General features: G+C 50.4%; 1 protein-coding gene across 2 annotated transcripts; it reads right to left on the bottom strand.

Annotated features, from left to right (window-relative positions):
* Nucleotides 1–531: 531 nt before the first annotated feature.
* Nucleotides 532–26,958, bottom strand: DHX8 (DEAH-box helicase 8). Of its 2 annotated transcripts, none has more exons than XM_045836360.1 (23): nt 26,695–26,958; nt 24,991–25,076; nt 24,522–24,594; nt 23,962–24,047; nt 22,572–22,681; nt 21,598–21,975; nt 21,036–21,180; nt 20,738–20,941; nt 19,991–20,078; nt 18,231–18,328; nt 17,132–17,279; nt 16,002–16,183; nt 14,982–15,176; nt 14,492–14,677; nt 14,170–14,380; nt 13,629–13,810; nt 11,392–11,532; nt 8,474–8,629; nt 5,793–5,930; nt 4,987–5,115; nt 4,631–4,827; nt 4,065–4,244; nt 532–3,313 (listed from the first exon to the last, which is right to left on the bottom strand). In XM_045836360.1, exons 1-23 carry the CDS (start codon nt 26,840–26,842, stop codon nt 3,094–3,096), a joined length of 3,681 nt encoding a protein of 1,226 aa, XP_045692316.1. In that variant the 5' UTR covers nt 26,843–26,958; the 3' UTR covers nt 532–3,093. The 2 variants fall into 2 exon arrangements, with proteins under 2 accessions (XP_045692316.1, XP_045692317.1); XM_045836361.1 differs by having other exon boundaries at nt 532–789.

Raw genomic sequence — 26,958 nt, 5'->3', positions numbered from 1 at the left:
GGAAAGTTTGCAGAGAGTCTGGAGGAGGGGAAAGGCATCCCCAGGCAGGAGGGTGAAGGGAGAGGCTGGAACAAGCCCTGGGTTCTCTGGTCACCAGGAAAATGACACTAGATCTTTGGAGAGAAGGGAAGCAGAAACCTAGACTCTCCTTGCCCAGATCTGGGAGAGACTAGAACCCGGGGCCCAGGCTTCTGGGGGTGAGAGGGAAAGGCAGGGCTGGGAAAGCGGTGACATCTAGAGGTGGGGGTGGCTGTGGCCCCAGCCCCTGTGCACGCAGCTTGCCAGAAGCCAGGCGCTCTCCGGTTAAATCACGGCCACGGCCACGCGAGCCGGGGCCGCCCTCCCCTCACGAATGCCTGCCCCACTTCCCCCCAAAGCTGATGTGAGACCCGACAGCCTCCACAGGAGGCGATGCCTCTCAGCCACTACCCACAAGTAAAAGCAACATTAATTTTTTCCCCCTTTAAACAAAGCATTGGTGTACCCACTTACGATTTAGAGCAAGGAAAAGAACAATGTTAAATACAAGTCTTAAAAAATATCTGTGATTTAATTCCACATGAAAGCCAGGCCATCCGTGAGACGGTGTAAAATCTGGGCGGGAATGGGTCCTGAGTGCCGGCCCACGAGAGCATCACGGAAAAGGTCTCCACGGGCCGAGACGTGCGACCTCTGCCCTCCCACGTTCATGAACAAGCCACTCCTTACAGCTCTTTGTTCAAAGCCTTCGGCTTGGAGGGGCACCGCTCGGAGGAGGCACGCAACAGCCAGCGCAGGGAATTCTCTGGGCTGAAGCAGAGGCAGCCAAAACCAGACCGCGCTCCGGAGCGGACGACGGGGAACCTGGAACCGGGAGGCCTGACCCAGCAGTAGCGCTTAACCGCCCCACGGGGACGGCACCCCCCCCCCACACACACACACACAAACAAGCACAGACTCAGCACATGTGCGGGGCAGGAAACTCCTGAGCTAGGCTCCCGCAGGGGTGCAGTGAACACACTTTAATGGCCAAGAAGATTCCAGCTCCCTGCGTGAGACCCACATCCTCTCCTGGGCTGTCACTCAAGCTCGGGTAATACCGGTTCAAGGAGAAACAAGGGCCCCATTGTGTGGGAGCAGCGGGCGAGCCCGCCCTCCGACCCTGGCTGGAGGCCCCCTTCTGCGCGGGCTAGGCAACGTGGCCGCGTGCCGGCTCCGGACGGACTGCCAGGTCAGACCCCACCGTGCTGCTGCAGCGGAGAAGTAGCCCCAGCTCCCATGGGAGATGCTCAAGGAACACCCACAGAGCCAGGGCCCTTCTCCCCGTGCAGCAAACCCAGAGAGATGACGGGCCCTGTTACACATCCCTTTCTCAACCTGAGTGCAAAGCCAAAAATGCCATCTTTGGGGGCTATGGTCTCACAGATGCCAACGCCATCGGTGCTGGTCACTCAGCAGGGACAGGTAGGCTGCAGAGCCGAGTTTGTTGCTGAACTGGGGAGAGCTGGGCTGGAACTAAGATCGGTGGGCCGGGTGCCCAGCCCCGCTGCCACGCCCGTTTCCCCCACCGGCCCTGCACTGCCTTCTCCCCAGAAGGCTGAACTGGTAGCACACAAACTCCCCACCCCACCCTCAGTGACAGGCCTGAGCTTCCCGAGGAGCACGCTCAGCTCTGACGAGGGGCAGGGGCCTCAGCCAGCAGACTCCTCGGCCTGTGTGCCTCTCCACTCGCTTCTCTGCACTGCCTTCGGGGTGATGTGTCCGCTGCCCAACGACAGCCCACATCCCTTCACTCCCTAGAATGTCGTACAGTCTCAGTGTCTGGCGTGCAATTCTGTGGCGGTTCCAGTTTTTACATCATTTCGGAGCTTCCTAGAGTGGGCATGGGGGAGGCAGTGCAGCCCACTGGCATACAGTGTGCTCAGTTCCCCAGGGACTTCTAAACCAGCCTCACGTCTCCAACAGCTCACCAGCCGTCCCACGACCCGGCCCGGCAGCACCTGTCTGTCCTTCCCGGTCAACAGCCCCCTCAAACACGGTGAAAGGGGCCCTGGGAGGTGGTCACTCCCTAACGGAATGCTGGGGGCCAACCACTTGGTGCGGACCCGGAGCATGGATGCTGGGCAGCACGAGCCGGCGTTATGCTGGTTTTCAGTTTGGGGCGGGGGAGGGGAGGCTTTGACCACAAACGCCCTTTGTTACAGCCCAGTGAGGGCTTCAGGGGAAACAAAACAAAAGCTTTGTCGTTACTCACAAGTTTCAAAAGGAAATAGGATACACTGCACATGATGAGTGTGGTGGGCGGGAGAGACAGGGAGAGCCTTCCGCAGTGGACATGTGGCATCTGGAACGGCTCAGGCGCCCGCGCAGCCCCGAGAGCCTGCGCAGTGGGTGTGGTTGGTCGGGGGAGGACCGCAGCAGGGCTGGCACAGCACAGGTGCTGAGGTTGACTGGGGGTCCAGGCTGCGCATCAGCTCCCAGCCCAGAGGGGCCCCAGGTTCTGGTCCCAGCGGACTCTCCACCATGCGCACCAGCGCCACAGACACTGAACCTCCCCACCCTGAGCCCAGGCCAATTTCCTAACCTTTCAGCTAAAAGAAACCTTCAAGGAAAGTCATTTTTGTTTCCTTAAGAAAATAAATATTTTCAGGAGGTCGGTCGAAAGTGCAGGGGTTGGACAGGAGCAGAGGCGGGGCTGAAACTTCCAACGAGCTCCTGGGCTCCCTCCTCCAGAGAACCGAGCAGGGCAGCAGGGTGCCCACCACGCCCATCGGTCTGTGCGTCCAGGTGTCGGATGCTTGCAACCCCCGTTTCCCGTCCCAGGGCTGCACGAGTTGCCCTCCTTGGAGCTGGTGCAGCGTACCCTGTGTTGGCTGGGAGCCCCAGGTGGCCCTGGTGACTTAGGGTAGTGGGGGCAAAAGGCTCTCCTCAAACCGGGCATAAATCCCTGTTTCTAGTTTACCACGAGGGAAGAAATGCAAATCGAGTAAGGAAAGAGTCCAGTTAATTAGATACGCGGCCACTGGAGAGCCGTGTCCACAGGGTCAGCATCTGCCAAGGGTGAGCCCCCAGCCCTGGGCCGCCGCTGCAGCTCAGGCAAGCAGGGCCTGCCCGTCAGCGCCGCCGGAAAGCCCGCGATATTCTCCAGGCGTTGGGCTCCTCATAGCGATTGTACAAGGGCTCGAGACGCTGCTGCTTCTTCTGCTTGCTCAGCTTAGTCGGGTCGGAGACCTTGAAGAAGGCAGGAGCGAACTCCACAAGCCACCGGGGGTCGATGGTGGTGACCTCGCGCATGTACTCCTTCGTGGTCAGCACCAGCTCATGGTACACCACCCTGCGGGGGACAGAGACAGGCTCAGGCCTCCGGCACAGGCCCACCCCAGGCACCCTGGTCCCCGGTGGGCCACAGCCAGGCTTGCATTTGACCCTCTTACTGCTGCTGCCTGACCCCCAAAGACTGCAGTCTCTCCTCATACAGCCACACTCCAGTACTGGGGAGGCTGCACACCTCTAACCGCCAGAAAGCTGTCAGGATGATGCGCTCTGGACCTGGCTCTGGCTCCTTCCTACTAGTTAAGTGACACAGAGCCAACCACGTCTCGTCCCTGGACCTCAGCTTCCTGCTCTGTGAAACGGGGCGGTGGTTCCTCAGGCTGCCCCCCAGAGCTCCAGGGCCCTGCAGAGGCGCCGGGGAGCCCCCGCGGCTGCCACGAGGGGACAGGGAAAGCCAAGCCCGCAGGGCTCCGCCTCCCCTTCCCTTTGCCACGGCGGCCCAGTGGTTTTAAACCAGTTTTACTTTAGGGCAGGTAAGATTACAACTTTTTTAAAATGCTACTTGAAAAAACTAATTTTTAAACAACCTCACTAAATGATCTCTAAGATCCTTCCCAGCTCTCACTTCCATGATTGTATTTCTCTCAAAAGGGTCTGACTGTGCCGAACCCAGGCTTCTGCTGCCCCGGAAACACAAGCAATGTCGGGACAGGAAGCGCCGGGGGCGGGGGAAGCCGTGAACACCGAGGGCCAGCAGACTCCCAGGTCCTCTCTACAGAGAGCGGCTCCCGGGCCGGGGCCCGCCCGCCTACCATTCCGGCTGCCGGTTGAAGAGCGCGCTGGAAGGGTGGATGTAGACCACCTGCTGGTCGATCAGGGTCCGGTAACCCTCCTGCGGGTCTTTCTTGGCAGCGTTGCGGAAGAAACCGCTGCAGATGGCCTTCTGCACCCGGACCGTGGACTTGCCGCAGGAAACCACATCCAGCTTGTGCCTGCCGGGAAAGGAAATCGAGGGAGGGCCGAGATGTGAGACGACTGTGTGTCCAGAGGCCCCACCTGCCGGAGCGACGGCGCCCCCACGCACAGCCAGCCCCAGGCGCGCTGCAGGTGGCTCTGCCCAGGGACGGGGAACTAATAATGTTCCAGAGACTTGTAAGCAAAGGTTTTTCTTTTTCCAACAATAAATCATCTTCCTCTCAGGAACTTTCTGAAGTGGTTTTCAGCTGCACCCTTGCGTGGGGAGGAATATAACAAAGACGGGAAAGCGGGAGGAAAAGCGTTACACAGGAGTCCACAGCCCCACGGGTACACGCAGAGATGAAGAGACACGACATTCAAGGAAGCGCAACCGAAATGCAGGGCAGACACCAGACGTCACCTGTCCATTATGCCCAGCATCTGCTTGCGGATGTCCTGGGCCCGGCGCAGAGAACGGGCCTGGATGAAGTTCTCGTAGCACCACGGGTTGGAGAACTTGTTGTTCTTCCAGGAGTTGTACACGGCCAGCAGGGTGAGGTGGTCTCCTTCCGTCTGGTGGAATTTGGCCTTCTTCTGGTCGGCGAGGGCTTGTTTGTCCTGCCAAACAGTGGGGGAAGGTCATTTTCCACCCGACAGCTGCTAGTGAACACCCAGCAGTCCCGAGGAGCCCTACGTGGCCCTGTCCAGCACCGGGCAATGGCTGACCTCACCCGGCTCGACCGCAGCCCCACCTGAGCATGGGCCCGAACGCCCTACCTTGGGCCTGTAGAAGACGTTCTGCACAGACAGCATGGACACGATGGTCAGCATCTCCTCACTGCAGCCCAGGTGCACAGACATGATCAGCATTTTGCACAGCATTGGTTCCAGGGGGAATTCTGCCATCTAGCGGGAGAAGGAGAAACTACAGTTTCTTCCTTGTGCAAGACCCAGCTGGACTTGCCCATGTGAGACGCGGGTCAGAGTGGGCAACAGACCCACCACAGGAAGCGTACCCAAGCATGATGGTGTGAGACGCCCCTCTCTATCAGAAGATGTTGTTGTTTCTTTGTTTCCCAAAGAAATCCCAATGAAAGATACATGTGTTACCAAGAACATAACTACTGTTGTGTAGGTTGAAATTCTGCAGACATCTTTTAAAATTAAGATGAAACTAGCCCTGGCCAGGTAGCTCAGCTGGCTAGAGCGTCAACCCAATAGGCCAAGGTTGCGGGTTTGATCGCTGGTCAGGTCACGGAGAAGACTCAACCAATGAATGCAAAAATAAGTGGAACAACAAACGGATTATTTCTCTCTCCCTCCCCCCCGCTCTCTCTCAAATCAATTTTTTAAAAATTAAGGCCAGACTCAATAATACATGCCAAGGTCAAACTGACTGTGGATAAAATGTCTTTTTCTGTAAAGAAGGAGTTTTAAGAGACAGCAGAAAATCCAGGTTAAAACAGGTATCTAGAATTGTACTCAAAACTTATCCATGGCCTCAGAGCTTGACTTTGCACAAAACAAAGCGTGGGAACACTGGCCAGGGGAGCTCCCCAAAGCACCAGAAGCGTGTCCCCTACCCTGCGGCCCAGGCGAGTAAGCAGGCCCTCGTCATCCAGTGCGCCCAGGGTGTACAGCTGCTCCATGGCTGTGATCAAGGTCTCCATCGGTGGGGCGTCCATGAAGTCGAAGGACAGCAGGTCATTGATGCCCATGGCCTGGAACAGAAGGGAAGAAAGCGTGGGATGGGAGGGTCAGCCTCGCCAGCGTTAACCCGGAGAGAGACTGCCTGTTGCTTTCCTTCCTGTTTCTTTAACTGCAGTCGGGAAGTCACCGGCAAGGCAAGCAGCAACCTCCAGGGCTGGGCCACGCAAAACTCAGACTAGTAGAAAGAGCGTATTTTCTCAGGAAACTTTAAAAAACACTCCCTCAAAATGATAGTACATTCAGTTCGACAACAAAAAGACAACAATTAGCCCCAGCCAGGGGGCTCAGCTGGTTGGAGCATCATTCACCACAAGGTTGCAGGTTTGATTCCCAGTCAGGGCGCATATGGGAGACAACTGATACAAGTTTCTCTTCCTCCCTCCCTCCCTCCCTCTCTCTCTCTCTCTCTCTCTCCTTTCCCCTCTCCCTAAAATCAGTAAACAAATAAAATCAATAAACGTATCCTCAGGTGAGGGTTTAAAAAAAGACAACTTAAAAATTGGCAAAGGACATCAATACACATACAAAGATATAAAAATAGCCAAGAAGCACATGAAGAGATACTCGACGCAACTAGTAATCAGGGAAATGCAAATGAAAACCACAAATGAGACACCACTCCACACCACTAGGATGGTTATTTAAAAAGACGTGTTGTCAAGGATTCAGAGAAATGGGAATCCTCATATATTGCTGGTGGGAATGTAAAATACTGCAGCCAACATGGAAAACAATTCGGTGATACCTCTGTAAGTTAAACACAGAATCACCACTATTATCCAGCAATCCCACTTCCGGGCGTACACACCCAAAAGAACTGCAAGCAGGGTCTCAAGCAGACACTTGTACACTAGTGCTCGCAGTGGCATTATTCACAATGGACAAAAGGTAAAAACCACCCAAATATCCATCAATGGATGAATGGGTAGACAAAATATGGTATGCACATACAACAGAGCATTACTCACTTTTAAAAAATAATGAAATTCTAACACGATGCTACAACATGACGAACCCTGAAAACATCATGCTAAGTTAAACAAGCCAGATATAAAAGGACAAACGTTGTCTGACCCCACTCATATGAGGCAAATTCACAGAGACAGAAAGCAAAATGATGACTACCAGGGGCTAGAGGGAGGGAGAAGGGGACCGTTTAGTTTCATGGGTACAGACTCTGTGTTCAGGATGATGGACAAGTTCTGGAAATGCAGAACGGTGACGGCTGCACAGCACAGAATGACCTTACCACCACCAAACTAACATTTCAAAAAGGCAGTCATGGCAATGTGTTGTGCATTTTACCATAATGTAAAAAAGTAAGACGATGCACCAGCTTGCCCTATCCCTAGCACGCATGATTTCTACGGTGCATCTAGGAAGTGCCACCCACGTACCATGTTCAGCGGCAGGGATACGAGCATCACAAAGATACGGTCCCTGCTCTCAGAGCATTCATAATGGTGAGACACTCAGAAACAAAACCACGACAATGCAGGGGAATCTGCATGCCTGGTACGAAGTAAGCAATCAATACATTTGTTAGCTAATTTGATGAAAAAAAGAAAAAGAAACAAATGAATGTTGCATTATCCAAGTGTATACACAGGATGATGCGGTAGGACCTAAGCTTTCTGTGTCTCTCCCATAAACTGCTCGTGACCGTAAACACAGCAGGTGTCCAATAAACGCTCATTGTGTGAGTAATAACTGTAAGGAATGAGCGCAATCAGTAAGCCCTGTGCCAAGTGTCTTCACCTGCGCTATCTCATCTATCTCCGCAACAGATAACCAACAACAGCCCTCCGGAGAGAACACAGAACAGAGGGCCGAGCAGGTGAGTCTGCCAAGGACACGCAGCTGAGAGCACTGCCCTCACTCCAGAGAGGGGAGCGAGTTCCCTTCTGGAGCTCTGCTCTGGCCTCCCTCCCAGGGAATGAATAATGAATTACAGCAGAGCAGGCTGCACCAGCAACGTGCCCGGGCTCCAGGGGCGCATCAGTGGCGGGGCGGGGAGGGAGGGGGGTGTGCCATCATCTGGAAAATTACTCCTGCGGCTCCCCCTGCCAAAGGAGAATGAAGGTCCTCGCTGGGGACTGAGAGAGGAAGAGCAGTGATTCAGAATGAAAACCAGGACCCCAGAGGGCCAGTCTGAAACCTCTGCTGACACCGTTTGTGGGCTGGGAGTGTTGCTTCCGTTCTAAAAGAACAGAACCGGATCTGACAGCCAAAGGGATGAAGGAAGTGTGTCCGCAGTTTGGCACTGATTCGATTTTTCTAGCATCCTTTCAGAAAACGCTCCTAACGAAATCTTTCACGATCACACACTCTGCCGGTTACTGCGGTAAGGAAGGAAACATGTGCGCTCGCAGCAGACATGCGACTCGGCCCCAGACCGCAGCCGTCTGCACTTCACGCCGAGGGCCGGGTTCTACGGGGCCACTCAAGCACTGAGCAAGGGTCATACACAATACTGAGGTTCATTCACTCAGGCCACTCAGGCCCGGGACTGGACTGCCCCGCCCACCCATCCCAGGAAGACAGCGGTCTCTACCTTGAGCGAGAGCACCGTGCTCGCCAGGTTGGTTCTCTGGATCTCGGGCACGTTGGTGGTCAGCATCTCGTCTCGGTAGGCACGTTCTGTGTACAGCCGGTAACACTTCCCCGGGCCCGTTCTCCCGGCTCTGCCGGCTCGCTGCTTCGCCTGAGCCTACGGGGGTGCACATAAAAGGAGCGTGTCTGTTAACCACCGTCTAACGGCCTTACCCAGGAAATCCGTTAGAAGAGGGGCACTTAACTGCGGGCAAAACCCGAAATAGGGTTTATTTCACTTCCTTCAGGACCATTTCCAAGACTACCAAGGTTATTACCATTCCCTCTCCAACACTCAACATTCCAGGAGAGTTTGTTCAAGTGAAACAAATGCAGAAGGAAAACAAAGAAATATCATGAAGATCACAGAAATACGCCCTCAAAATAAGAGTGGCATGATGTGAAAGACAAAGCATAAAACAAGATGACAAAATGCTATTCCTACGGTTACAGCCAAACATTTACGGGAACGAAATAAAACAGTCATCATCGTGTGCCAGTGATGACTGCAGCCGTTTTAAAAATCAGGTTTGAGGCGCTCAGCACCAGAAGGAAATGTTCACTCGCATAGGTGAAAAAGCAAGTTATAAGACAATATAATATTGATTTTGTAAAAAAATCATTATGATATAGCCCTGGCTGGTGTGGCTCAGTGGATTTAGTGTGGGCCTGCAAACCAAAGGGTCGTCGGTTCAATTCCCAATCAGGGCACAAGCCTGGGTGGCAGGCCAGGTTCCCTGTAGGGGGCACTTGAGAGGCAACCACACATCGATGTTTCTCTCCCTCTCTTTCTCCCTCCCTTTCCCCTCTCTCTGAAAATAAATAAAAATTTTTTAAAATAACTTTTAAAAATAAATAACTAAATCAAATTTTAAAAATTATATTTGTAGCTTAGCCATAGGTTGCTAGGAAACGCTGAATAGCAAACTGAAGAGAGCCATTTTTTGACAACACCATCTGTCTTACAAACAGTATTAGGATTTACATTCTTCTGCCAGCTCCAAACAAAGGACGTAGTGTGAAAGGTCACTACCGCACAAAGGCGGGCAGCAATCACACACGGTGGCAGACGCCACAGCATCCCACAGACGTCTCTCCAAATCAGAAAGGGCGAGAGGGGCTAATTCCCCCATCCCCGTGAGTGGCCCGCACCACCCGAGAAGTGGTGCAGAGCACACACACTGGGGCCGGCCTGCCCGGATTCAAACCCTGACTCCACAGCTGTGTACCCTTAGCCCCTCCGTGCCTCAGTCTCACCTGGGCAATGAGGACGATCATAAAATCTACCATACAGGAGCAACACGACCTGCAGACGAGAGGGGCGCAGCTGGATCACGCTAACCAGGTGCAGCCCTGGGGCAGGAAACAGGACTTCTGAACTCAAGGAGTGCACGTAAGTGAACGTACCTAGGACAGTGCCTATAATAAGTGCGTTAGCACTTAGGCACCCAGCAAATGTCAGCTACTATTACTTACATTTCAAAATGAAAATAGCCTAATTTTTTTTTACTTCATTTTTGGAGAGAGGGGAAGGAAAGGAGAAAGAGAGGGAGAGAAACACTAATGTGTGGTTGCCTCTTGCACGCCCCCTACTGGGAACCTGGCCTGCAACCCAGGCATGTGCCGACTGGGAATCAGACCAGCAACCTTTTGGTTCCCAGGCCTGCACGCAATTCACTGAGCTACACCAGCCAGGGTGTGATGGTTTTTATAAATTATGAAAGTAATCCATGCCTCTTATAATACTTTGAGTACTATAAATAATACTAAACAATATATAAAAGTATAAAGAAAACAAATGCACTTCAGCCATCCGCACAGTAACCAGCAGCACCACCAAGAAATAACACCAACTGGCGTTCTGACCACATGCTTCCCAGTCTCAGGCGGGTGCACGTGCCCTGTGCACAAGTGCACACCACCCACTTTTAAACAAGAAGCAGGTCACACTGTGCCTGCTATTCTGTAACTCCAAAAAATATATCACGGTTTGTGTCATTAAATATAGATACACACCGCCATGTTAACGCCACACTACACTGCATGGCAAGGATATACCATGTTTTATTAAACTACTTCCCTTTCGAGGGAATTTTTCCAGGTTTCTTCTAATATAAACAGTGCTTCAGTGGACATTCTTTTACATCACCTTTAGATATGTATTCAACCATTTCTAACTTTCAGATGTATTGGAACTGTTAGGTTAAGGAGATCATCTTTTAGATTTTTGATACATTGTGGCCAAACTGCCCTCAAAAAAGGATAATCAGGTTATTCATTTGTAAATATAATTTAGGCAGAAAATTATTCCATAACTACCAAAGAACCGCATTATTGTCTCATGAATTGTGACTACCTCAAATATCCCTGGCTAAGTACAGTGCTTAAAAAATATGTTCTTACTGCCCTGGCTGATATGGTTCAGTGGACTGAGTATTCAGCCTGTGAACCAAAGGGTCGCAAGTTCGATTCCAAGTCAGAGCACATGGCTGGGTTGGGTTCCAGGTCCCCTGTATGGGGTGCTCAAGGGGCAACCACACATTGATGTTTCCCTCTCTTTCTCCCTCCCTTCTCCTCTCTCTAAAAATAAATAAATAAATACAATCTTTTTTTTTTAATGTTCTTACTATCTATGTTAGATAATCTATGGTGCCAGGATTCAAACTCTTTTTCAAGTTCAAATTTCATGGGGTTTTTTAATGTTGAAACACTATTCTAAAGATTAAAAAATAATAATAATCTTCCTTATCTCATGAAAGCACCCAGTACCTTAAAAGTTCACCTCTGAAAACAACAAAGTTCAAAACACAAAACCGTAAAGGTTTTCCGAAAGGCCCAGACCAGGACTCCCAGGAAAGCTGGGAGCAGAAACTGCCGCACCTGAGAAATGGGGGTCACCACGAGCTGGTCGATCCCTGTCTTGGAATTGTACACTTTCTGCTTCACGAAGCCAGGGTCCACCACGTAGTAGATGCCATCGATAGTCAGCGACGTCTCTGCAATGTTGGTGGCAATCACAACCTGCAGGTGCGAGGGACACAGCTGGACTGAGCCAACCAGGTTCAGCCCTGAGGTGGGAAACGGGACTTCTGAACTGGAACACCTTCCCAAAGGAGCGTGCAGTTAGTTATCTCCTCCTTCAGAGGACGAGACAGCACTCAATCTCGGTTTGGCTTCGAATGGGCAGAAGGGGAGGTGCCTTCCTCTTAAGGGTCAGCTTGAGGGGGGCGGGATGGGAAGGGATCGCACCTAAGAGGAGAAAGTGGAATAGAAAAAAGCAAAGGCCAATCAAAGCCAATTTCATTTGGTGCAAATGGCTACATACCTCATTTTCTAGATCCAATGTTGATTACTACAATTTTAATTTTCTAGCACCCTGGGAAAGCAGGGACTTCCTGGCATCACATGTGCCAGTGCAAAATGAGATTTTTCTTCCCCCACGGGGACATCTGGACTACAAAATGGGCTGTTTGTGTGTGTGGAACAAGAGGGAGTTGTTTTTTTTTCCCTAATCATAAAAGGAACCACGAGGCAGCAGAGGAATTTCACGGTTTGTGTGTGTGCGGCAGTATGTGCGATCTAGAAGATTATTGGTCTCAGCTTGGCACTGCCACTGCTCTTCCACCCAGAGGTTCAGCTAATAAAACACAATTGCTCGGAAAAAGCATTGCTAGGAGACGCCAGAACATCTCGCATCGTGCCAGCACCTTCCCGGCCCGGGGGGGCTTCCACCTGCCGCAGAGCGACAGAAGCCCTCTCAAAAAGAAGTCAATCAGAAACAGAACAGAGAGGAATCACCATCTTCCTCCCCCAGACCTGCTCCTCCTCCGTGTCTCCCTCCTCAGCACCGTCTCGCATCCGGCTGCCCGAGCCAGACACCTGGGAGTCACGCCTGCCTTCCCTCCTGCCCTCCTCCCCTGCACCTGCAGACATCCGCTGCGCCCGTCCACTCTAACTCTGCAGTGTTACTCAGACCCATCTGTCTTCCGTGCCCGGGGAAAGGAAAACACAGGTACACACACACTTGTAAATAGTGTCCACAGCGGCATTATTCATAACAGCCAAAACGTGGAAACAACCCAAACGTCCGTCAGCTGATGAATGGAGAGACAAAATGTGGTACACCCACATTCTGCAATAGAACAGTATTTGACAGCAAAAAGAAATGAAGTACTTATACGTGCTACAACATGGATGAACCTGGGAAACATGCTATGTCAGAGAAGTTAGTTACCAGGGATCCCATGTATATGATCCCACTTATGTGAAACGTTCAGAAGAGGCAAATCGAGAGACAGAAAGTTGACTGGTGGTTTCCAGAGGCTGAGCAGAGGGGTGAATGGGGAGCGATGGCCGAAGGGTACAGGGTTTCTTTCGGGGTGATGAAATTGTTCTGAAGTTGTAGTGATTAATGGTTAATCATTAATTAATAATAATAATGGTAATCAATGATGGCACAAGTCCGTGAATACACTAAATCGTATACTTTAAAGGAGTAAATTGTGTGGTATGTAAATTATATCTCAGTAAAGCTGTAACTTAAAAAAACCCCACCTGTCTCCTTTCCCATCGCCTGCCATATCCACGCCGCCAGTTCCAGCTCCTGGAGCCGCACAGGTCCCTGAAACGGCCCCCGCCTCTCACCTCTCGGCCATCGCAGGCTATTCTGTCCACTCAGAACACGCGCGCCCCTGCCCTGCTGGCTTACACGAACACCACACGTCCTTCAGGACTAGCTTGGATCCTCACTCGCTCTGAGAGGACTGGGTTGGGGGCTTGCCCTCTGGGTAGCCAGCGCACCACCGCGCACTTGCACACTGCACATCACACGCCTGTCCGCTGGGGATGCCTCGAGGCAGAGGGAGGCCGGTCCTCAGACTGCCGCCCTGGAGTCTACTCCAAAGCCTGGATGACGCTCAAAAACATCTGTCGCCTCAAGGAAGGGAGGAGAGGAGCAGCGGTCACATACGAAACCCTCACTCCTCAACACAGTGGCCGGACCAGTCTCCAGAACATAATAAACAAGACTCACGCACGCCTAAGCCATCCCCGTTAGGGCCAGCTGCACGCACTGCATGGTCTCAAAACACAGGGGGCTTCAGTTCTGCCCAGGGTACCTTTCTGCTGCCGGGTGGGGCCGGGTCGAAGATCCGGGTCTGCATCTCGCTGGGAAGAGCAGAATACACCGGGAGGATAATCAGCTCGGGAACATCAGGCCCCAGGGACTTCATTCTCTCATACAGGATCTCGCAGGCTGTGTCGATCTCTTCCTGGCCAGTCAGGAAGACGAGGATGTCGCCTGAGAAGAGAACAGGGGCGTCGATGTACTTCGTGGGTGTGTGTGGGTGTGTGTGTGTGTTCTATCCAAAGGCCATAGTGACATTAACAGGCTCCAAATGACAGAAAGTACACTCAGATGCCGACCTCTAATGAACCCAGAGGTTTTCATCTGTCATGTCTATTCCATTCATTTATCACTCGTGTCTATGTTTAAATAGGTGCATTTAAACCCTGCACACCATTATGTGCATTTTCACCACCATCGTTTCACGCGTGCAAGCCTGACACACTATTTAAAGGCACGTTTAAGAAGCCGAGTGAAAAGGATACCCACACTGGGACTTGGACCTAGGAGGAGACCACGCTCTCGCCCCCTACCTGGCGGCTCTGTTAAATGGATCTGCATGACCGTGATCAAGCTGGCGTCCAGATAATCCGTCTCGGGCTCCTTCGTGTACAGTATTTCCACGGGGTATGTTCGACCGGGGATGGTGAAGATGGGAGCTTCATAGAAGTACTGGGAAAACTTCACTGCGTCCAAGGTGGCTGAGGTGACGATCAGCTTCATGTCCTGCCGCTTCTGAACCGTCTGAGGGAGGAACGCGGCGGCTTGCTAACAAGGACCACCCAAGGGGGCACAGGCCCACGCCCCGGAACCCAGCTCCCAAGGGCGCGGAGGGCCACCGGAGCACCCAGTCACCTTCTTCAGCAACCCGAAGAGCACGTCGGTGTGGATCGTCCTCTCGTGCGCCTCGTCCAGCATGATGATCGCGTACTGCGTGAGGTCGGGGTCGATCAGGCACTCTCGCAGCAGCATGCCGTCCGTCATGTACTTGATGACGGTCTCGGGGCTGGTGCAGTCCTCAAACCGGATGGTGTAGCCCACCTGAGGCGGAACAGAAGGCGGAACCTCGGACACAAACCCCTCACCTGCGCAGTCACCAGACAAGACTTCAGCCCAGTCAGACCGTGACCCGTAACCTTAACAGACAAGGATTTAACCAAGATGTACAGTGATTTCCTCACGGTGACGTCAGCTGTGGACTGGATCCCAAACAGATCAGGGGTGACAACGAGAACCCTCTCCCCCTCAGGGGAGAAACAGGTCCCATTATCAGCATGTTGCAGACAGAAGCCTGTCCTTGACCTTTTCTTCAGGCACTTAGAGAGCAGCTCCGCTTCCCACTCACCTCCTGGCCTAGGCAACAACCAAACTCCTCTGACACTCTCTTGGCCACTGACATGGCCGCCACTCTGCGGGGCTGGGTGCACCCGATCTTGCCCCGGGACGTGTAGCCCGCCTCCGCCAGGTACTGGGTGATCTGCGTGGTCTTCCCGGAGCCCGTCTCTCCGATGACAATCAGGATCTGGTTGTCATGGACGGCCTGAGGGCAACAGAGTACGGACATGGTGATTCAAACCTGCCGCGCGCTACTCTGGATGAAGTCATTAACGCTTATGTCCTGACACTACAGGGGAAAAAGGGGACACGACAGTCCGCAAGTGGTAAGATTACCACCAGGGTTTAAATTACTTTTGATCTTGCACTGAAAAAAATAGCAATGATTTTCCTATGGGCAATGCTCTTTATTTTAATTGCACATATAACTTAAATTTAAAATGTTAAACTTTATGGTTCTCTGTTTTCAACTGACTCAGACTTATTTTTTTTAATTCATTGGTTTTCTTGAATTCCTAAAAACAAGAGGATGCTAAAAGCATAAATTACCACCCAGACCTCCCTAATATACACATACAATTTTCTAAGTACTACATGCACATAGTTAAAAGAATAAATAAAATACATATACAGGACTAAATAAAAAGGGATACACAGGATTTCTTTTTACTGTCAGTCCCAAATCTCCAGCACCTTCCCCGCAACTGTCATCTCATTTTTACACAGTTTGTAACAGCAAAGGGCTGCCCTTGGCCCCCATGTCCACTAGTACAGGGGACAGCACGACACTGTCCACCCAGAACTGCTCTAGGGCCCCCCAGTTCAAGCAGGTTTATTTCCTCATAGGAATAATGTACACTAATATACATTTTTTAAAAAGTACTTGGAAACGTTCTGGTTTCTTTCCCCTATCCCCTTTGGAAAAACCACTTTAAATGTACACATACCTGTCCAGCGGATTCCAATTAAAATATGTTACCTTCTCTTCTCTAGGAAATCCATGACCCCCCCACCACACGGGGCTTCTTACCTGGACCAACTGCTCCTTCAGTTTGTAGATGGGCAGGCTCTCTCTCTGCTCAATGATTGACATCTGGGTCTTCTTTCCATAGGAAGCTTTGTTGCCCCCAAAGGCATGCTTCTTCCACTCGGGAATGTCATTGGGCATCATCCCAATGCCCCTCATGTTGGCCGCGATCTGCCTGCCTTCCGCTGCAGAGCAACAAGCAACTTGGTATCGCCCTCAGGCTACCCTGCCGTCCCCTCCTCCACATCCAACCAATCGGATTTCTCCAGCACACTCCTCCTTGTTAGCTCGGGGTTCAAGCTACCATCCTCTCCCCTCTGAACTAATATGATAAAAGCCTCCTAATTCTCTCACGTGCCACCTCCAACCCATTCTACAGTGCACCCTCAAAATCCTTGGGAAATGCAACTCTGGTCATGCCACACCCCTGCTTAGAACTTTGCAACGTTCCCCAGTGAACTTCGGAATTGAGCCCTAATTCCTAATACCACCTACAAAGTCCTCCCACCCCTCAGCCCCCCACCCCTCTCTCTCTGTACTGCAGCCACACAGGTGGTCTCTCCCCGCTCCCGGCCCCAGCCCAGACTCCTCCTCAGCCCAGATGAGAACACGCTCCCCAACCCCTGCCCCGGCCCCTCTAACAGACCAAGTCCTGTGTCTCCGGTTCTCGGCTTTCCCGGGGACCTGGCCCACCGCAGCCACATTCCCTGTGTTTCCTCATACGGCACTGCTCATGACTTAGTAATTTGGTAATTATTTGACAAATATAATCATCTCCTCTAAACTGTAAGTCTCATAAATGCAAGGATGGTGTCTAATTCACAGCTGTATCCCCAGTGGCCTAACATAAACTAATAAAATGCTTGTTATGACTATAACTGCCAGGAGTTAATATTTACTGTACAAAGAATTCTATGAAAAGGGAAGTTTCAAAGCTGTATGACTTTTAAGTTACTTAGGAGAAAAACTCAGCCTGTCTAATCATTTGACCAGGGTTACTAAAACATTTTTTACTTTAAACATGTTTTAAAAATAGCCCTGGAGGGTGTGGATCAGTGGATTGAGGGCCGGCCTGCAAACCGAAATGTCGTTGATTTGATTTTTTCTAAGTCCCCATGCCCCCAGGGTCCTACCATCAGGCAGAGGATCGACCCAATGTTTGTTGAGTCCCATGGGAATAGAGTCCATCTCGGCCTCCCGCTGGGCCTGCTTGAGCTCCCGTCTTTCTTTGGCCAGGGCGCTCTGCATCATGGCCGCCTGGGAGAGGGAGCCGTCTGGGTTCTAGGGCACAGAGGGCAGGGCAGCAGGGTCAGAACGGAGCTCAGAACACGGTAAAAGTCCAGGAATAAAATGCGGACGCTACACCATCTGAATCTAAAGAATGAGACCCATCTACAAAAAAGTTCATACTGACCTACCAGACTACATGAAAGAAAGAAATTGTAGCGAATTCAGAGAACATGAATGAAGACAATGATAAATCACTAAAGGAATCGAGGTGGTTGGCTTAAAGAGGAGAACCCCAAGAGAGACAGGACGTATAGGGAAGGGGTAAAACCCTTCTGCGTGGACTGAGAACTAAAGAAGACCAGAGGAACGATTCAGCAGGACAGATCTCAGTTCCGCCTGAGGAACCAATGGTCGGATCCACCTGAAGATGGAACGAGTCTCCCTGAGGGCTGGTGAACTCCCTGCTGCCAGCCATGGCAGGCAGGAGACCACGTGGAGGAACACTGCAGAGGGACACGTGGGTGAATGTGAGAACTGAATGGGTGGCTGGGCTGGGGCACCTTTAAGGTACCCCTTTTCCGAACCTAAAATCCCATCATCTCTCCCAGCTCCGCCCCCCACAACACCCAGTGCCACGGCTCTCTCAGGGGCCGGCAACAACTGGTCATGTGACCCCTGCCCAACCGCCCCTGAACACGCAGGGTGATGGTTCAAGCCCTGAGGCTGGGGCGAAAGCCATGATGGGGGATCGAGCACTCATTTATCACTGCTTCCTCCCAAAAAACACTAAAATGAGAGCAAAATAATTAAAAAGCCAAAAACAACAAAGTCAGTGTCTCCTGAAAACAAAAACATTCCAGGCCCTGATCAACAGTCAACGCTGCCTCCTGGGGCCTGAATCCCACTCACACTGGTCCAATAGCCTGCTCTGGAAGACAGAACCGTCACACGAAGAAAACAGTTCCCGTGACAACTCCAGGCTAGAGCCCCGGCGTGTCTCACCTTAACGATTTTGATAGGGCTCATGTCCATGCTTTGCTTGGTGTGCCCCCTCAGGAACGGGGGCTCTTCCTCGACCAGCTCGATCTCAAGGTCCTCATCTAAAAGTCCCCAAAAAAGAGTTAGCCAAAAACAAAAGAAAGGGACCGATTACTTTCATCAGAATAGTTAATCTCCACAAGCACCAGCAATCTTTGTCGACGTTGGCTCCCAAGGTCAAAAGCACAGCAATGCACATGAAACCATAACCCAGGCGTCTGTCCCCCCCACCCTCCAGCCCAAGAACTAATCAGAGCTACTTTCAAAACAAGGCAAGCCTGTGGAAAACGCCGTTCTCACACTCCACATGGCACGAAGGCACTTGCCATCCGACCTCACTATGGAGTTTACTCCTGCCCTGGCCAGGTAGGCTCAGCTGGTTAGAGTGTCGCCCCGACACGCCAAGCTTGCAGGTTCAGTCCCGGGTCAGGGCACACACAGGAATCAACCAATGAATGTGTAAGTAAACGGAACAACACCTCAGTGTTTCTGTCTCTCTCCCTCTCTCTCTCCAAAATCAATCAGTAATAACAATAACAGAGTTTACACTTAACCCACAATACAGCGGCAAAGAAAAAATTAAGTTGGACAGTGGGATTATGCCAACTGCTGGCAAGAACGTGGAGCAACAGGAAGCCACTCACACAGTAGAAAAGTAAATTGGCACAAAGGCTTTAGAGAACATTTTGGACTGCCTGGTACAGCTGAATGCCCACATTTCCTGCCACCCAGCGATTCTTCTACACACTGAGGAAAAGGAGAAAGTCCTGCACATGTGCCGTAAGAGACAAATAGAGGAACTCTGTAATAGTATTATTCATAAAGGTAAACAAAAAAACCAGACACAGCCCAGATACCCATCAAAAATAGATTAATAATGGTAAATTTATATAGAGTCACACTCTACAGCAATGAAAACAAAAGAAATACAACTATAAAACCAACACGGATAAATATCAAAAAAATGATAACGAGTCAAGAAAATCAAGTTCAAAAACAGACTACTGTGTAGGGACAAACACGTAGAGGGTGAACCACCAAAGCAAAGTGAGGCGGTGACTAACACGGCACTCAGGACGATGCCGACACAGAGGGGCAAGGAGAGGGACCGAATCCGGGGCCCGGAGGGGCTGCAGGCGCTGGGGAGCTCCACTTCCCGGCGGGTGTGCGGACGCTCCTTCAGGTGTTCGTTATATAAATTATACGTGTTCCGTTACAGAATTCGTTTCACAATTTTTAAAAATTGGTAATGGACCGAGTTAAAAGTTGTTTCTAGGTCGGGGGGTGGGTGGAGATGAAAGAGGGTATGGCGGGGGATAAATGGTAATGGAAACAATACAAAAAAATAAATAAATTTAAAAAATAAAAAAATAGAAGCTGTTTCCAGGGCAACTAAGAGGTAATCAAGGTGGATCCGGGACTTTCAGAACAATTACTAAGAGACAGGAGATCAAATTTAGTCCCCAAAATATAACTTTTTATATCCTGAAAACGTATAAGCAACCAGCAAAACTATACACAAATGTTTGCCACAAAAGTGAGCTTCTTTGTTTCCATCACGGAAACCACCCTTGTCCTCTGAGAGATGAGAGGTGAGGCCCAAGGAGTGAGTGACGCAGAACCACTGGACTGAACCACAAACAGAGCACCTCATCCAATGGCCCAACTTGCCAACGGTCTTCCCGACCCATCAGCCCGCCCACGCCCAAGGGCCGGTCACCTACCTTCTTCGTCGTCCACCTTCGGAAGGATGCCGGTCTCCTCATCGAAGTCTGGGAACTCTTCTTTGGAAAGCACATTGGCCGCAATCATCTAGTCAAAGGACAGAGAGCATTGTTTGTGACTTGCTAGAAACAAAACACTTGTTCAGTAGGAGAGTCAACACAGAGGTTCCGTGTAGGAAGCAAGGTTTTTTCCTCCTGTGGCGGAGTGCTGCAGAGCCCCAACATCAAAACCCCCACCCCTGGGGGCAGGACAACGCGCTGCCCGTGGCTCGAGTTCCCCTTCCCCAGGAGGGGTTATCCGCTAACTCCGCTCCTTCCCCTGGTTCCACAGCATTCTGCGCATGCCTCACTATGTACTATGTGAGCTTTAACAACTGTTTGTTTCAATTTGTCTCCACCAGAGGCAGGGACCGTGATACTTCGGTCTTTGTAGCCCTAGTACCTACACAGTACACTGTGATTCGGAGGTTTACTGATGCGTGATGAAAACAGGAACAAAAATTTACATAGCGTGACCATATGCAGGCACTAACCTAAGAGCTTTACTTCTGTCAACTCATTTAATCCCCACAAGGCTGATTTTGCAGGCAAGCGCACCGAGGCTCAAAGATGTGCAGTAACGTAGCTCAGAACCACACAGCTAGTAAGGGCCCGGGATTCACCCAGCCATCGGGCCCCAGGGCCCACTGTCTCAGCCACCGTGCCGCGCGCTGCGTGGCTCTGTGGCCAGGAGAGCAAGGGGCCCACCTGTTTGATCTCCCACTTCTCCGGGTCGGAGATGCGGGTGAGGCGCTTGCGCTCCAGGGAGTCGTCCTCCACTTCGGGGGCGCTGACGAGGGAGAGGTGAGTGGGTCTGTCCGGATTCCTCATTGAGGTCTCCTCATTGGTCTCCCCAACGAGGTTTCGTCGTCGATTTGGGTTTAGATCTTCTCCGGTCTCTTGGTCCACATCCTAGGGCACAGAAACAGCGAAGCCAGCTCACCTGCTGTCTCTATATAGTTTCCCAGGCCATCGGATGCGGTACCAGGCTGCACACCTCACCTACCTTCATGCTCAGGCTGGTCTTGGTCCCAGTGAAGGACAACACTTTGACCTTGACTCTCTGGCCTTTGCTCACCACGTCGGCCACATTGGCCACACGGCCCTCCCGCCGGAGCTCCGAGATGTGCACCAGGCCTTCCCAGCGTTTCCTGGGGGAGGGCAGACACGTTTGGGGCACGCCCAGAACACCTTTCCCCCAACCGACCTCCACCCTGGTCGGGCCTGAACAAACGGGAATGGTCTTAACTAAAAAAGAAGAGTATCAAGGAGGTGGCCAAACAATAGAGAAGCATTATATTATCACCACCCCCCTTCCCAAAGACATGGGGGTGGGGGGAGGTATGGGATGGCCACAAATTCCCATCTGTCTCAAAAGAGCAGATGTCCTGAAGGTAGAGGAAAGAATACATGGCTCTATGATACTTCATATGTGAAGTCAGTTTCTAATAACCTGATATGGCCAATGTGATTAAAGCGTCATTAACCACAGTAACGTTCTGGAGCGTGGAAATCCCCGGTGATAAGGGGTGCCCGTCACCGGTGGGGAGAACAGCCCCGGCCATTACCTCAGACCCTCCAGCTGCACAAAGCATCCGAACTGCATGATGCTGGTGACTTTGCCGTTGTAAATGTCCCCGATGGCGGGCTCTTCCGGGGGAGGGCGGTCCACATGCTTGTCCCGCCATCTGTCCAGGGTCCTCTCTCCATACTTGTCTCGGTCCTTCCGGTCTTTGAGGGGACTCTGGCTTCTGCTCCTGGACCGATACCTAGACTTCCCTTTGTTCCTCTCCCGGGTCCTGGAACGTGACCGAGAGCGGGACCGGTGCCGCCGCTTGTGGTCTCTATCACGGTCTCGATCTCGGTCACGGTCACGGTCACGGTCACGCTCTCGGTCACGCTCTCGGTCTCGACTGCGACTCCGCTTCTTCCTCTTTGTCTTGTCCCTAATAAATCAAGAAACGCCTGTTTAAAAAAGAAACCCACCGAATTTCATCTTTGCGTCCCCAAGCACCCAGCACAGTGCCGTGAGTATGGTTAAGTGCCTTCTAAGACTTAACACTGATTCAGAGTTTCAGTAACTAGGACATCCTGCAGGTCAATAAAGAATGAGGCCATATAGCCCTGGCTGGTGTAGCTCAGTGGATTGAGCGCGGGCTGCCAACCAAAGTGTCACAGGTTCTATTCCCAGTCAGGGTACATGCCTGGGTTGCAGGCCATGACCCCCAGCAACCGCACATTGATGTTTCTCTCTCTATCTCCTTCCCTTCCCTCTCTAACAATAAATAAAATCTTAAAAAAAAAAAAAAAAAGAATGAGGCCATGAACATATTTAGCCTCACTGAGCCCAAACTTCTACCTTCTGAACATCTTAGCGTTTGCTGCATAAATACTCTTGACAGGGAGCAAAAAAGAGATCCAACAATATGGTAATGGCCAGTCCGGATTCTGTGAACTAGTCTGAAATTGTGCTTGGCTGGCCCACAAAGTTCAACTATGGGAGTACGCCAAACCCCCAAAGGACAGGATGGCGAGGACGAACCGGTGCTCGGCATCCCGCGGCTTCTCCGGGCCGGCTGCACTGGGCATCAGGGCCTCCAGCGCCTTCAGGACGTTCACGGCGACTTTCACGTCGTCCTCGTCCAGCATGGTCTGCAGGGGCGGGAGGCAGCCAAGTCAGGAGAACGGGGCAAAAACATCACTCAAGAGTCTGTGCTTCGGGGGCATCTGGGATCTCACTTCCCCGCACTGTCCTCAGATTGCTTCAAATGCACGCTCATAAAAATAAAAAAAAAAGAGTCTGTACTTCAGGCGCCACAAATCTGACAGCCCCACATCGCTGCCCACTTGTGTGAAGGAAGCAGAAGGGGGTGGAGATTCCCAACACCGCCTGAGACAGAGGCAGAGGGATGCACAAAGGCTCCTGGAAGTCATTTCTACATCCGGCAGATCCCCTCTGTCCTTCATGCAAGGTGAAGGAAGGAAATCAGACGTCACCCCTTCTGTGAAAGCGTGCAGGTGATGATTATAAACAGAATATAGGCGCTAAAATTTTTTAAAAAACAACTCTCCCGCTGTGGCCAGTGTGTCTCAGTTGGTTGGGCCTCCCCTCCCGCAAAGCGCAAGGTCAGTGGTTCAATTCCCAGTCAGGGCACGTGCCCGAGTTGCAGGTTCATTTCCCAGTCTGGGTGCATGCAAGAGGCAACTTGATCAATATTTCTCTCCCTCTCCTTCTCCCCTCCATCACCTCTCTAAAACCAAGTACAATATTTAAAAAAAAAAAAAAAACAACTTTCTCCACACTTCCTTCTCCCTTTTCCCCTGCTTAATTGTTTTCATAGTTCTTATTGGTATCAGCTACATTCTATACTTACTTATTTGTTTATTGACTGTCTCTTCTCTACTAGAGCTTCTGTGTTTATTGCCTATCTCCGCCTCAGTACTAGAACGTAATAATCTCCAAGAGGGCAGAAACTCTAATCTATTTTCTTCAGTGCTGTATTCCTGGTACTTAGAACAGTGCTTGGCTCATAGCAGATACCCAATTAGTACTTGCTAAAATGGAATTTAAAAACCAAAGCATTTCCAAAATCGGACTTCCAACAAGAAATGGAGCAAAAATATCTAACTTCGCACATTGGGTATCTGTTCCAGAATCTTAACTTATTTCACACCTATTTCATGTCCCCAGTCACTGCTTCCCACAAATTCTAACCTCGTTTCCCCCAAACATCACTCCCTGAACCCTCCGACACTGCCCTACACGTATGCACTCAGAGTGACCACACACTTTCGCCTTGAGAAATATGTTACAATAAAGGTAAACCTAAAATTAATAACTAATAAAAGAAAAAAACTAGTAACTAATGAGACTGAGAGAAGGGCGAGGGGAACGTGCAGTTGTAACAGACACTCCCAAAGGGGCATCGTACCCGAACAGAGGGGTTGTCTGGCTGGCAGAGGACGGGGAAGAGTTCCTTCAACTTTTCTTTCTCAGTTTTGGGTTTAACAACCGGATCTTGTTTCATTCAAGAGCATGAAGGAATGAGAAAAAAATATATATATTTAACATTCTTAGCGACTAGCAAATGAACTTTGACATTATATTTGCATCAAACTAAAACCAGAGCATGGAACTTTTCTACACACTACTCATTTTCTCGTACGTACTACTATAAACATACTTTAACTCTCTAAAAAAGCACTGATTACAAAATCCTCAACAACCTATGCAAGCACAGGTAGGTGCACCGATATTCATTTGGCTGATTACATCTTATAATTCTATTTTAAGTTTGACACTTAAAAAAACATTTTTTTGCAAAATTTACTCAAACATTTACTTGTTCAGCAGCTGCTACAAGGGAAACAAACACAACATTCTTAATGGTTAACAAAAGAACTTCGACACTAGATTTACGTCAAACTACAAACAGCACGCTGGCGATCTAAACCATTCAGGAGGCTAAGCTCAGGTGGAAACTCGGCTCACCTTTGCTAGTAGAAGGCTTTGCTGGAGGCCGCATGGTTTGTATGAGACGCAGCAAGTTACTAATAAGGGAATCCTTCAAAAAGAAACAGAACAAAAATGGTCAGCCCCTAGTTCAGTACTTAAAAACAAGAAGAAAAGGGATATCCTTTAGAGAAGGGAAGTTATTCCTGCCTGCTCCCTTTCCCTGGAAGGGTGTCACGGGAAATCCAGCGACACCACCGTTTGGAGGCACGAAAACATTACACACTCGACAGTCAAACCCCTGTACGTCTGAAACTGACACAGAGCAACACTGAATGTAAACTGTAATTGAAAAATACAGAAATAAAAAACATCGCAAACTTAATGTTGCATTTGATTGGTATGCACAAATTATTTCCTTTCTCTACCAAAACCCTAATTAAATCCTATCAAAAGTAAAATTCAGCAGTGACATTACAACAGAATGGGGGTCTCCCGAGAGACGTACCGTGAATTCTGCACCATTTTTCACGAGGGAAGCCTTAAATGTATCAAAGGTGGTGTTTTTCTCGGCAAGACTGATCACAAATTCAGCTGCAAATGAGAAAAGGGATTAAGACAAGAAGAATGGAGACCTGAGCAAAAAAAAAAAAAATCAGTTCCAAGCATGTTATAAACAAAACTAATTAGGCTATCCAAAGTCATAAAAGCCAAAGACCACCATCCAGTACAGGTGAAGAAGAGAATTTAGACTACCAAGACAGATTATTCACATATGTCCTAGTTAATTTTTTTAAAAGCTCCAATTGGCTTTATCGAACGATTCATCAATCAGGCAACATCCCATCTGGTAAATAAAAAGTTACTCTTGTTCTAGTTAGTTTTTACAAATGAAGAGCTGTAACTACTGAATGGTTCACCAGACCTTTGAGTGAATTTAAGGGCTGAAGACCTTACTGTCCCAAGTCATGGTAATCTCTTCTCATGAAACTACTAGCTCACTAGCCAAAGGCAACAATATCCAAAAGCCTAAGCCCATGCAACGTACGTACACACACGCGCGCGCGTGTGCGTGCGGACACACATGCAGGATGCTTTCTACAGTTTCTGGAGAGCTAGACCCTACTCCTGAGGGCTAGGCACCTGCTGGATGGTACAATCTCCAAGTTGGTGGAAGACAAACTTGACCCCAAAATTTTTCTCTGCAAACCTGCCTAGTTCTTGAAACTTCTAATATTAGAGCTATTTACTAATGAAGAGATTTTCAGGAGAGATGTGAATTTTATGATAGGCTGAGATACGATTCAAAGTGTAAGTTTCACCCTGGCTGGTGTGGCTCAGTGGATTGAATGCCAGCCTGAGAACCAAAGGGTCAACAGTTCGATTCCAATCAGGGCACATGCCTGGGTTGTGGGCCAGGTTGCCAGTATGGGGCGCGTGAGAGGCAACCACAGGTTGATGTTTCCCTCTTTCTCCCTTCCGCTCTCTCTAAAGATAAATAAAATCTTAAAAAAAAAAAAGCTGTAAGTCTCACAAGAAGATCTGAATGATTTCATTTAGACTAAACCCTAACAAATAACAACATGAATAACAAACATAAATTAGTCCGATCATACTATTTCCATGCTGGAATTCGCCTTTACCTTTTTGATGACAATAAGTGAAGGCCAAATGCCATCAGGCTACATGGACATAAGTTAGTAACAACAGTGCCAACAGTCAAGACCTTTTGACCATGTGCTACATGGCAGGTACTATAGGCTCAGTGCTTCACACGGATTATCCCACGATCTGCACGGCATCCCTCACAGGCAGGCACTGTCGGGGCGCAGGGCAGGCCGCCCCAAGGTACCCCACAATGGTATACTGATTACTTTGCATTAAAGTTACTCAACAAGCAGCTGCTGCAAGAAAAATGTCTACTATCATCATCGCCACCATTATGCGGCTGCTGTGATTGTTAACTCTGTTTAATTATCTAGAGTTACAGAAGCTGGAAAACAAAAGCAGGCAGCGATGGCCGCTCTTTCAGCGACAGCTAGGCCTGGAGGGCTCTCAGGCGGAGGCCACCGCCGCAGGTTCCCTCGGCCCAAGTCTCTGTGACAGAGACAGACTCATTCGGACAAACACAGTCAGCCCCTCCACCCCACTTCTCCTTCCGCTTGCCTCGAAGCCCACCCCGAGAGCGCAGGAACTTCCTCCCCGAGCTCACCCAGATCCTTGTCGTTGATCCCCAAGTGGTTATCCAGCTCGGTGCAAACCTTCGACACTAGAGAAAGATACTCGAGTTTGGCGAGTTCTTCCGCCGGGCCTATCTCCGTCCCGGCTACGGCCCCTGCCATGGCCACAGCTACCGCCATGGCTACGGCTTCCCCCCTCCTCCGTACTGACGGCTTTCGGGGCTACTACTGCCTTGCCCCCATTTTCATTTCCGGGTCGGCGCACATTCCTTTTGTTTACGGTAAATTGAAAACAC

This window comes from Phyllostomus hastatus, unplaced genomic scaffold (genome assembly GCF_019186645.2).
Source record: "Phyllostomus hastatus isolate PE091 unplaced genomic scaffold, TTU_PhHast_1.1 phas_contig_210, whole genome shotgun sequence".
Lineage (NCBI taxonomy): Eukaryota > Metazoa > Chordata > Mammalia > Chiroptera > Phyllostomidae > Phyllostomus > Phyllostomus hastatus.
The sequence above is the reverse complement of the archived record's forward strand: the minus strand, read 5'-3'. Positions and strand labels throughout refer to the sequence as shown.